Source organism: Ceratotherium simum, chromosome 28 (genome assembly GCF_057802395.1).
Source record: "Ceratotherium simum simum isolate JZ-2026a chromosome 28, ASM5780239v1, whole genome shotgun sequence".
NCBI lineage: Eukaryota > Metazoa > Chordata > Mammalia > Perissodactyla > Rhinocerotidae > Ceratotherium > Ceratotherium simum.
The window spans coordinates 40,225,915-40,238,679 of NC_141927.1; the positions used below are offsets into that span (position 1 = coordinate 40,225,915).

Genomic DNA, 12,765 nt, shown 5'->3' on the forward strand with positions numbered 1-12,765 from the left:
AGGTCGTCTGGTCTAGTCCTCCCCTCTGTGGCCTTCCTGACCTCTGGTTCTCTCTGCAGTGTGTGGTGGACCAGGGGACACCTACTCCACAAGGTGGGCTGCTGCTTTGTTGACCAACTCTGGGGGGAAAGCTCACTGTTGTTTGAACCTGAAGTTGCCTCCCTGTAATTTCTACCTGGTGGGTCTAATTCTAGCCTTGGACAAAATGACTGAACAGATGCATTTCCTCTTAAACACCATCACCTTCCACGTATTTGAAGAAAGTGATCACAGCTCCCTTCCTCTTGTCTTCTCCAGGTTCAGGAGGGGCCTTGGGTTGGTATCGTGCCGAGTAGGGGCGCTGAACTTTCCAGCTGTCCCAGGTTGTAGAATGCCCTTTGGGCACAGTGTTGCTCGGGCTGCAGTGCTCAAGTGTCCCTGTGGCTTTGGCTTCTTTCAGCCTTTCTTCAGTGCTTCTGTGTTCTCTCTCTCTTCTCTTTGGCATGGCAGAGTGCCGCTGGCCTATTAAGCACTACACCCTGAGAAGGACTGAATCTGTGGTTGGCACCAGACGTTAAGTCAAATCGTTACTCTCAGCAGCTGGTGTGCTCATTTCTAGGACTAGTTTATAGGAAGGTCCTTTGGCTGGGAAGCTGCCTAGAGCTTGCCGGATGAAGGGCCCTGAGATCTGCTTCAGCACGTAGGCCAGGCCCTGAGCATGCTGGGCTTGATAAGATAGTGCTGGCACTAAAGGAATGTCTTCTCAGTGAAGGGCCGAGTCCTCTGCGTAGGACTCCGGGGCCTGGAATGGCAGGATTCTCTTGGGTATATATGACCGGCTGTTGCCTTGTCACGAGGACTACAAGTAATTAACAGTAGGAATAAAACTTGAAGGGAAATATTGTTGACAAAAGTAAAATTAGTAGCTTATGAGTCTCCAAAATTGAGATGGTGAAATGAAATGTAATTCTAGTTAATGTTTTAAAAACAAACAGTCCTAGGGGCTTTTCTCTTGACCCTCACTATTCAGATGCCTGTCATTGCACGTTGGCAGGAGAGGAGGGTTGGGAAGACTTGTTTCTTGGGTGGAATATCTGGAGGTCTGTGTGTGTGCCAGACACTTGACCAGATGTTGGAATAAGAAGCCAAGTTCGAGATGCAGTTCCCGCCCTCCTGGAGAGAAGAATCTCCTCAGACAGAGCTAGAAGCTGCAGCAAAACTCTAGACAAGGCACAGTGGGAAGCGGAAAGGCTACCCAGGACAGAGGATGCAGTGCAGAAGGCTGAGGGTGGAGTTTGCTCTGTAGCCTCGGGGCTTCTGAGAGTGTTGAGGTCTCTGAGAAAATGGGATGAGAGAGGGTCCTCAAACTTGAGGGTATTTAATGCTATGTCAGAACTTAGTAAAGGTGGCATTTCACATCAGCCCACACGGAAGGGATCGTTCAGTGCTTGGTTCTAGGACATGTAACCAAACATAGCAGAAAAAATTTAATTCTTATTTCACACCAAAACCCAAAGTAAACTCTGGTCAATTAAATATTTAAGTGCAATTAATACGACCATAAAAGCATTGAGAGGAAACATAAGGGGCTATTTATTACATATTTGATGCTGTCTTTATGAAGTCCCTTTCCGTCCCCAGATTGAAAACTGTTAACTGTTGTTGGCACTGAAGATGATGCTGAGTGATTTTTATTTCCTCCTTTTGGATTCTCTCTTTTTGTAAATTTTTATATAGTTACCATATGTTTTAGGTTTTGGTGAAAAATTCAATGAAAGATTTTTTTTTTTTGGCTTTTATAATTTAAACATGACTTTTTAGTTGTAAAAGTGAGAAATGGCTATTATAAAATGTTTAAACATATAGACACAACAAGAAATAAATTACTTAAAAATTCACTCCTGGCCCTGCCTCCCGAAATTAACCATTTTTAACATTAACTGAACACCATTCTAGGCACCTTTCTTTGCATATATACAGATAGAAGAATAACTTGCTAGCTAGGAATAGTTTAATACAACAAGAGATATACTAGTCACTCTATTTTTAATTGAAGAATTAAATTTTTTCTTAAATTTATAGAAGAGAATCTGAAATATAACAGAAGAAATTGCTGAACTTTAAGAAAATGTTTCTTTGCTTTAAGAGATATTAGTTCCTAAGAGATCCCTCTAAATTTAAGAAAGTGATTTTGCAAAACAGCAAAGATTGGAATTATTACATAATTTTTACTAAGTATTTAAGTTTTAGACTGGGCCGATTGAAAAATTACAAGAAGAGGAAATTAGCACAGTTACACTTCTCCCTCCCCTCCTGTGTCCCATCTTACAGTTTTCGTTAGCTATCTATTATTTTTACCTTGTCAGGGTTTACAACCTTTCCATTCTGTTTTGTGACCACAATTCCTATATTTCAGTGGATTTAGTATGTTCATCAGCAGTCCTCTTATGATTGCTTCTCCACTCCTTAGGTCTTCGTTGAGTCCTAAGAGCTTGAGACTAGAATGTCTACTTCCTGCATTATCTTTGGTTTAATGATAGCTTGGCCAGGCTTACACTTCTTGGGACATACTTTCTTTCCTCAGACTTTGTAGACACTCTTCCGGCATCTAATGATACCACGGAGGGGGTCAGGACAGCTTTATTTTGGCTCTCCTGAAATTGACTTCCTTTTGCCCGAATGCCTGAAGAATTCCTTCTTTAGTCTTGAATCATAACAACTTAATCAGGATATGTCTCATCTCAGTGTCTATTGTTCTCTATCAGATTTTCCTGTAATTCAGTTTGGTTTTTTGTTTTGTGGATTCTTTTATTTCAGGGAGATTTTTTTGGTGTTCTGTTTTTGAATACTTCTGCTCCATTTGTTGGATTTTCTGCTTCACAGACACAATTGTATATTTCACAGGTCTTTCCCACTTATTAGCGTCTCTATTGTTTAATGCCTTGGTCTTTTATCTGGATTCACTTCAGCCTTTCCTTGATGTGAGTAATTTGATTTTCAGACATATCTATTCTGTACCTTACTATTTCTATTTCTAATTTATCACTTCTGTTTGTTGGGCTATCAATTTATTTTCTGAGCACAGAATGTGCATGTTAATCTGTTTTTATCATTTCCTCTTTGAACTTTCTTTGTTGAATTCACATTGTTATTAAGAAAGTGTGAAACATTTGTAAGACATTTTCTTCTGTTTGCATTATATTTTCTTTCAGACTAGGATTTTCATTTGCTTTTTGAATGCTATTGCTTTCTTAATTCTCTCTTTCTTTCTTCCTTTAATTTTGTTGTTATTCTTGAAATGTGGTTGCTATGATGTTTTTCCTCATCTTTCTCCTGCGTGGCGTGCAGAGGGCCACTCAGACTGTTTGCTCTGACGCATAGGGGTGGGTTCTCCTCGGCGACCTCCCCACCTTGACTGAGAACTATTTGTGTCCCACTCCCAGCTGTATTTTGAGGACAGGGTATTTATTGTTCTAGTCACTTTATCTGCAGTCTGAAGGAGTGGCTGGAGCAGAGAAAGAACTCGCCTGAGGCTTCGTGCAGCCTTTGTTGGAGTTCCCAGTTCTCGTGGCTCCTCTGAGCCCTGGGATGGATAGGGTCGTTGCACAGGCTCACTCTCCGTCTTTGTACATGGATTCTGTTCCTGAGGGGTAGATGAATTGGCTCTCAGAATGGGCCTTCAATTAAGGGCTGAGGCCTGGAACGTCAGAGAGAATCAGCCCCATTTGTTTACTTGTCTCACTCACCTAGTGTCTTCAGCAGCTCCTTCCACTGCCACAGGTCACAAAGAGGAGAAAAGATAAGGCTTTGCCCTCTGCTTAAGCTTGAGGGGAGGGGGAAGATACATATAAGATATTTCATCTGGCCATCAGTGTCTCTCATCCCTTCTCCTCCTCCTGCTCTTATGAAGGATCTTGACTAAATGTGATTGTCTCTTTTCCTTTGGTTCTGCCAAATCCACCTTCTTTGCAGGGGTTAGTTCACAAAGCATCAAGATAGTCCTACCTTCCTTCTCCACTCTCCCTGAGATGTGGGGAGACCAGGTATTCCGGGTGGCTTTTCCTGCACCAAGATCCTGAAGTGGCCCTGGGGCTCACGTCTCTCCCCGGACTCGCACCCCCGGCCGCCTGCTTGCTGCCCCGCGTGGGTCTCCAGCTGTTGGTTCCTGGAGCTGGGACCACAGGACGCTAAAACAGAATTTTCCGTTTCCTTCCTTGACCTCCTCTTTGTGAAGATTAAGGCAGAAGATTACGTCCCTTTCATTGGTCATTTATTGGTGGCAAGATTTTTACCATTTTCCACTATTTTTGGTACGTGGTTTGTGATTATCACTATTTGAGATTAATGTATTTAAAACATTATCTTTCCACTGCATCTCCTTTAAAATGTAAACTCCTTTTGCTCTGACTCCATTTGGCTGAGGAATCTTTTACAAGTTGCTTCATGTATCTGGGCTTTATTATCTTCTGTAAAATTGACATACTGGTCTGGATGGGTCCCCTTGCAGCTCTGACGCTGGTTATTACAGATAGTTTTAGGTTTGGTTGGGTTTTTTTTTTAATTCAGCATCAGTTTGCTAATTATTTACCTAGAAAAGACCCAAATGGCTAAGAATTGTAACAAATATGCCTTCTTGGACAGAAGAAATAGATGTAGAACCTGGAATTCCCCAGAAAGAGCAGGCCTGCTCACAAGTCAGAAAGTGGCCCCTCCGGAGGGCTGGGTCTGAGAAATCAGCTCCCTTGGGGTGATGGCCAGGCCTGGAGTGCTCTCTGTAAGGAACCAAAGACCAAGTTTTCATCCTCCAGAACTGTGTTGGGAGTGGGCCCTGGTGACAAAGTTGATTCCTGGGTGCATGAAGTACGTGCACTAATATATTTATCATTATTATTCCATTCTTCTTCTCATTATAATCAACTAATCCTAAAAATTATTTGTGTTTATAAAAAAATACAAATTTAATAAAACCATTTTCATAAAGGTCAACAGACAAGGACTCAGTAACAAGGTGGACGAGGCCTATACCTGGAGGCCAGACTAGGGAAGCAGTTACAGCTCATCCAAGACGCCAGCTCTGAACTTCCTGGCAGATGAGGGGAAAAGGGCAAAACAAAGGCTGGTTTACTTCAGCCCTCGGTTCATGAGAAGAAGGCTGCTTTTGTTGGGTAAGAGAAACGTTTTCCTAGCGCTAGACCCTAAGGGCCTTTATTTAAGAGGCAGTGGACATTAAATGAATGATGTTCCTAGGATTTACAAGAAATTATTGTCACATCCCCGAGGAGCAATAAGAACCCCGAGCACCCGTTTAAGGCAGTATCGGGGACATCTTGTACTTGAATTTTCTTTAGCAATTCTTTTTGATCCTTTTTCTCCCTAGAACCATTAAGATGTTTCTGGATATTTCTGGATTTTTTTTAAAACAACGACTGTAGACTCTCCGAGATTGACGTGAGCCTTGAATGTGGGGCTAGGCTGGTATGATCTGGTGTAACACATAGGCCGCAGGTCATCAGATGTAGGATTGTGATCGAGATAGACCCCTGCTCTTCTTTGGGTTTCTCAGAAGGAAAACTGATATGGTTTTCACAGTATCATCCTCCCACTTTATTCTACCTCTCTGCCTCTCCCATGGGCCCTTCCTCTAGTCATATACCACTGTTGCACCCAGGAAAGTTTTATGGTTACTATGTTTGAGAAGCACTAATCTACATCATTCACCTTATTTGGATAAAATGGTCAGTTGGAAAATGATCTCATTTGTTGTTCTGAAATGGGCATCCAGGGGAAGTAGGTCCCAATTGCTTAGTTGAGAGTCAAAATCAGTCTCATTTCTTAACATGATCAGACAACCGAAATAATGGTATAGAGGAATTGTGTATTAATTCAGCTTGAGTGAGGGGAGGGGAGAGGACCCACCAAACCAAACGAAGAATATTATTTATTAAAGCCAGATTTCAAAAGGTCCCCAATCACTCTTTCTTCCCTCTTCAGGATAGTACCCAGTCTTCATTTCTAATCCCTTTGTGGCTAAGCAGTTTCTTTCCTGTTGTCATGTAGACCGTAGGTCAAGTTTGGAGACTGATGGGCTGTTATGTGTTATTTCATTTGCATGGGACATAATTAAAGCCTAAATAGATTTTCTTCTCATACCGGATATATTTGAGTAGAAAATTGACTTAGAAAAGAATAGTGATGTGATTTCCTTGCATCTGTGCCTCTCAGCCGTGAACGCCCTTTCTCTGCTCCCCTCCACCTGTGTGGAGCCTCCTCACCTGTCAAGGCTCAGCCTGGATGCCCTCTCTTCCTTGCTGTCGCTTCTCCGTCACCCATTGGAAGTTATTCACACTCTCCTCCTCACCCTCGTGGCTCGTTAGACCCCCAGCTGTTCTTGCAGTTGCTCCATCCTGCCTTGTGTTATGGCTCTTCAGTGGTCCCTTCCTTCCAGTGCGTGGTAGACTCCCTGAGGCAGGTAGGGTGACCGGTTGTCCCAGTTTGCTTGGGGCTGAGGAGTTTCCTGGGATGTGGACTTGCAGTGCTAAAACCTGGAGAATCCCAGGCAAACCTGGATGGTTGGTCCCCCTACAGGGACCATAAATGATTATTCTTTTTAAATCTTCCTCCAATGAGAATAATGCATTGCACAACAGAGTTACTCAGTAAATACTTGTTATTGAATCCATGTTTCTGTAGGCCCCTCAGTCTGAGGTACAAAAACAAGTACCTCTAATTATATAAAAAACACACTTTTCCTGCTCTCTCTCTCTCTCTCTCTCACCTTCTATGGCAAGGTGCCCAATGTCCTGGACCCTCCCAGTCTTTCCAGGAGTCCTCAGAGCTGTCTCACATATGCTCAAATACAAGTTCAGGCTCCCCTAACTGCGTCAGCTGGATGATGCAAACTCACTGCTTCTGACAACAGCAAAAGTCGTCGGCACTCACTAATGCCACAGAGGCCGCTGGTGCTGCCATCCCCGCCACCGGTGCTGCCCCTCTGCCAGCACTGCCACATTAATTCCTCAGAAGTCCTGGCTTGAGCTCCCGACACCCCCTCATAATTGTGTTTTCTGCAAAGAATGCCTTTCAGTGTTTCCTGCAGCTCCATCTCTGCCCAGGGCTCACCTGTGGGTCCACAGGAGCTGGCTGGAAAGCAGGACGCACCCCAAGGATGTGCATTGTTTCACAGTCAGGCGCCCCTCTGAGAACTCAGATGTTGTTAATGAACCTGATTCCTCCTTAAGACAGTGGTTCTGAACCGGGGGGCAATTCTGCTTCTTCTACGCTGGGACACTGGGTAAGGTCTGGAGGCATTTTTGGTTGTCACAACTGGGCTTGGGGTTGGGAGTGCTACTGGTGTCCAGTGGGTAGAGGCCAGGGATGCTGCTAGACATCCTGCGATGCGGAGAACAGCTCCTCTCACAATGGGGAATTATCTATTTCAAAATGTCAGTAGTGCTGAGGCTGAGTTCTACCTTAGGACGAGTTCTCTCCTGGAGGGTATAGCACCCCCTCCAAACAGGCCTTGGATCGGCCTGCCCTCAAGTCCACCAGACTGCCCAGTCACGTCTGACTGGTTCCCATCAGGAACTCACGTTGAACCATCCTCCCCGTGTCCAGTTTACATCTGAAGTTTTGTGGAGACTTCCTCTGTCTTCCACCTGGCTGTACAAACCATGCAGCTTTGTGGTGGAGTCCTAGACAGTAAGGCCAAAGCCGTGAGATTTCATAGGTACCCCCATCATCCTGCTGAGGTACACGGATACCAGCCTGGGCTTTAGGAAACCTGGGTGGTCGGGTACCTCTCCACAGTGCACTTGTACAGACTAGGAACAGAACTCCAAGACCGGGATGTGCTTTCAGCCCCTTGGGAAATAAAATATAGGTGTAGAAGTGACTGTGATACAGGTTTTCTGACTGAAAATATGTCTTAATTAGTCTCTGTACGCTGTGTTACAATAGAGAAGGAACTGTCGTTTTCCAGAGAAAAAATATCCTGAAAAGACAAGGTCTTTGTGAAATAGAAACAGAATTTTCAGACTTCCGGGTTAAAATGGAATCATGATCAAGTAGGATTGTGGAACTAATGCAAAGTAGCCATGAAGAGCTTCCCCAAAGGGTTCTTCAGAAGTTGGGGTTCCCTGAGATTCGTTCCAAAGGTTTCAGGACAACACTACCATGGTTGTTATAGAGAGGTGCTGTCTGGGGCACCTGAGTTAGTTCAAGGGAGCCAGGCAGCATGTGTCCAGGGACAAATAATTACACCAAAGCACAGATATCTCTGTGCACACAGTCACCCACATACGTGCTCTTTCTCACACACGTCTTTCCAGGGGAGGGAGTCTAGTGAGAACTGTTTTGAACAATATGTAGTTGCGAACAGACAGACAGCAGTGGTGTTTCTATAGTGCTGTGCTCGTACTCTCATAGAGCCTGTGTTTACTGCATTGTAGCTTGAGTCATGCACAGTAGACGAGAACTTCTCAAGGGCAGAAATGTCTTATTCATTTTTTAAGATCCCTGGTAGAGTATCTGACACATGGTATGTAATTTGTTTGGTTGGTTATTGTTTGTGGAATGAAAGAAGGAAGGAATAAATGAATAAATGGAGTGGAACCCTGGAGGTGGACCTCAGAAGCAGTTCTGCTCTGCCTTTTGGGGAAGCCTCAGCTGGTGAATGAAGAGTGAAGGTCCAGTGCATTTCTGTTTTATTCTTGAAAACAGGAAGTGCTTTGAATGGATTTTAAAATGCCAGCAAAGTTGTTACTAGAAAACGAGAGTGCGTTTTATTCTGGCCCAGCAGGGGGCCTCTCCTGATTCTGGGATGGATTTTTTCCCACTGCATACACAATTGTAAAGCACGGTTTTTCGGGCGCTTAGCACTGTGTGTGTGCTTTTATTCTGCCCTGGCAGGAAGTTAAAGCAGTAGCTGGCAGGTTTGCAAAAGGGATCTTTTATGTGCAGAGCATCTGTTGTCAGTAGGTGATGCCTCAGTCTGCAGGGACCGGGGCTCTCAGTCTTGAAGCACGTTGTTCCAGCCCAGGTCTCTGTTCCTGGTCCCTCGTCTGCCTCCAAGAGCTCCGCCGTCAGTCTGGGTTCCAGAGGCAGCTCTTACCTTTCTTCCACAGAGGAGACACAGAATTCTCAGAACCACATCTGTGACCAGGTGAGCACTGCATGCCTCTTGCCCAGGGTCAAGATAATCTTCCCTGTTATTTCTTCCCTCTGGAATTTTCTTCCTCCCCTCTATCTTTTAAACCCTGTCCATCCTTCAAGGCCCCAGCCATTCCAGCCCTCAGGATTTGCTGTGCTTTCTGAATTTGTATGCTTTTTATCAGTGCCACGAGGTGTCATTTAATTTGAGCTCATTTTATTTCTCAGTTTTTTGAGAGCGGGAACCATGTCTTCTATTTCTTTGGATTTCTCCCAGAACTCTAGCTAGGCAGTCACTCCTTTTTGATGTCATTATAAAAAGAATTGAATAAATTGGCCTCTGCAGTTAGAGCTCAGGGATTTCTGGAAAGCTGTGATGTGATTGTTGTTTGGGGGTTAAGGGGAGTAGCCAACATGGAGACAAAAGGAATAAAAGAGAGGGACATGCAAAATAACAAAACACTACAAAATATCATCCCACCAATAGAATCTTTCCATTAACTTGCTTCCAGAAAACTTCTGTTAAAATTATGTACACACACGTACATGTATGTATATACATACATGTACACATAAACGCGTATTTACATACACACATATATATACAAGTACTTTCACATACACATATCTGCACACACATTGACACGTGTATTACGTGTGTGTATGTGAAGCACACCCCCAGCAGCGGACCTTGCCAGTGAGCTAGGAGCTAGCGTGGAGAGAACAGGACATGGGCGAGGGGGAGAAATGGGGGAGGAGGGAAGGGTGAGCTACAGCAGCTGTGCTTCTGCCTTGTCGTTCCCTCTGACAGTGTGACACTGGGTGTCACCAAGGGTTTCTAGAGTCCTAAATGGAAGAATGCCTTTTGACCTTTGCTCTTCAGTCTTGAAAACCACCTGTGTTTGGCCCACACGAGAAAAGTCATAGACAGGATTCTGGTCTTACCCTCCGTGGACTTGGGCTTTCTCATCTGTGAAATGGAGTTTGTGTCTTCTGCGCTTTGTAGGCTTTCTGTGGCAGAGAAGGTCAGGACCCAGCGCCCTTTCCATGACACCGGATGCCCTGACGGGCTAGGCCTGTGCAGAGTGGACCTGTGGCCTCTCGCGGCTGAGTTTTCATTTACCAGATCTGCACATTTAAAATTCGTCGTTTTCATGGTAAAATAAGTATGAATACAGGTAATTGTGATGGCTAGCCAGAAACTCCCATCTCTGCTCTCCTGGCAGTTCACTTAGTTTACATCAAGATCCTTTTGTACTTTACAAAATAGCAGGCGAGGGCCAAACAAACACCTATTGTGGAAACAGGACCAGACGTATGTGTGTTTTGTTTTCTAGGGAGATGTGCATCCAACAGGATGGGAGAATTCATCTCACTGTTGTTTACTTTGGGAAAGAAGAAATGAATGAGGTCAAAGGAATACTTGAAAACACTTCCAAGTAAGTGTGACGCGGAGCTGTGATGAGGTGGCACGGGCATGGGAGCACAGCCGAAGGTGACACTTCTCTAGTTCTGTTTTCCTGACGCTCTGGGCAAACTGGGAGACGGATTGGTTGCTGGACGTGTGTCGGGAAGTTCTGCGCCCTCTTTCCCCTGAGACCACCCGCCTGACGCCGGTCCTCGCTGGGCAGGCTGTTGACTTTGACAGTTGAGATAAACTGCCCTGAGCAGCCAGGTGGGGAGCACAGGCTTCCTAGGGCTTCCACGTGACTGGATGTCATCACTCTGAGGGCTGCAGGTGTGGGGACCTGATGTGGCAGAGTGGGAGGCAGGGGGGCACTGCTGTGCAGTGAGCTCCGTCTCAGCCATGGCTTGTGAGGCTAACAGTGGTCTCCATGCTCCCATCTCATCCGCTCAGCATGTGGTCTCAGCCTTTTGACTTTCGTTCATTATGTATTTTGAGAGATGAGTGAGAAGCCAGAGTGATGGCTGGGACAGGATCCTTGATTAAACCTGCTTGGTTGATTGGAAATTATTTAACCGAAAACTTGAGACTTAGGGTTGTATATTTATACCTCGTTAATCAGTTGCATGGAGGAAAAATGTATTTAAAAGCAGCAGAGATGGATTTTTCCCTACCAAAACAAACAAACAAGTATTTATTTAATAAATAAATATCTGTGGCATTTTCTACTAGTGAGGAAGCCAGAAAGGTACTGCCACGCTGCCTCTGGTTTGCCACGGAGGTTGGCAGGGCCTCAGATGAGTACTCGGGTGGCTGGTTTCTCCATAAGTGAAGCTTGGAGGGTGGTCAGTAGTACTAGTGGCAGAAATCATCTGAATATGTCCATATGGTCTACGTGTAAACAGGGCCCTCTGTTTTGAGTTTCTAAATGGTAGTCGGATGATAGTCAGAGGATAAGATTCCAAGATTGAGTGCACTTCTTGTGTTTATTTTCATGCTTTGTTACTAATTTTCCATCAATGGGCACAGGATCAGAATGTTAATTATAGTTATTCAAACATTCTGAAGCAGCCCACTGGCCAAATTTTGCCCCCTACTTGTTTTTGTAAATAAAGTTTCATTGGGATGCAGGCAGGCTCATTTGCTGACATGTTATTTATGGTCGCTTCCTGCTACAACCGCAGGGCTGAGTAGTTGGGACAGCGACTGTATGACTCATAAAGCCTGGGCTCTTTACTGTCTGCTCCTTCACAGAAAAAGTTTTTTGCTGACCCCTGCTCTAAAGCAATAAGGAGTTAAGAGTTTAAAACTAGTAACTGCTTAAAGCTATGGCCCCTATTGAAAGGAGATCAAAGAGAATAAAATAATTGAATATCCTAAATGTAAGTGAAATAGAAATCTCTTGACTCCAATGCATTGCAATATCCTTTTCATCTCTGCTTAGGAATGAGGAGTGTGAATTATCAGAATTAATGTCCTCTGCTCAGTGGATAGGTTTTAACTTCTCTGAAAGTATCCATCCCTGGGCGTGGATCTTTTTAAAGTTTCCCAGATGATTCTAACTTGTAACTTGCAGCCAGCATTGAGAACCATTGTCTGGGAAAGTGGCAGTCCACCCCAGGGCTGCCCATTGAGAGGCCTTGGTTGCAGCCAGCTGCCCCATTCCAAGGTATTTTTAAGTAGCTATCCAGGTGACTCTGCAGTGCAGTCAAGATTGAGAACCTCAGTCCTATTGAGTCTGGCACCTTCCGAGCACATCAAAGGATGACCAGACATTTGCTGATAGTACGTACAACCAAATTCACACAAGTCTGATGGATGAGTGGAGGGCCAGGTTAGCCATTATTATGGGAAATACACTTTTTAGTGACTGGAATGCTTAAGGACCTTATTACCAAGGCAGCCTTCTCCGTATCAAATTACCTGGCAAGCTGGATTCTCAATCAGAAGGTTACTTGGTGAACAAAGAATGAATTGAATCTGATTAAGACAAGTAAAATCATTTGAGTGATAGGGATGGTTTACTTAAAATTTTGGAAAATTTCCAGAGATTAATCCACCCATAACTGAGAACTTTGTGCTAGAGACAGAGTCGATCAGTGCTTTAAGCAGGGCTGCAGAAACTGGTGAAATTAATTGGACACCATTTTTCTGTGTTGATGTCCTCATTCTGTGAACTGGTGGTATCTGCGGGGTTGATGTCACTGACACACTGATTCGTGTCCTACCCCTCC

At 44.4% G+C, this 12,765-nt stretch overlaps 1 protein-coding gene across 12 annotated transcripts in view; it reads left to right on the top strand.

The window, feature by feature from the left end:
- Positions 1–12,765, top strand: part of CSGALNACT1 (chondroitin sulfate N-acetylgalactosaminyltransferase 1) — a 348,572-nt gene that overhangs the window by 302,705 nt on the left and 33,102 nt on the right. For 11 of the 12 annotated variants that reach the window (XM_087418625.1, XM_087418623.1, XM_087418628.1 and 8 more), the window contains exon 5: positions 10,464–10,565. The exons of the other annotated variant lie outside the window; for it this stretch is intronic. In XM_087418625.1, coding sequence (XP_087274751.1) covers positions 10,464–10,565 — 102 coding nt within the window. The remainder of the gene's footprint in view (positions 1–10,463; positions 10,566–12,765) is intronic. 12 annotated transcript variants of the gene reach the window in all.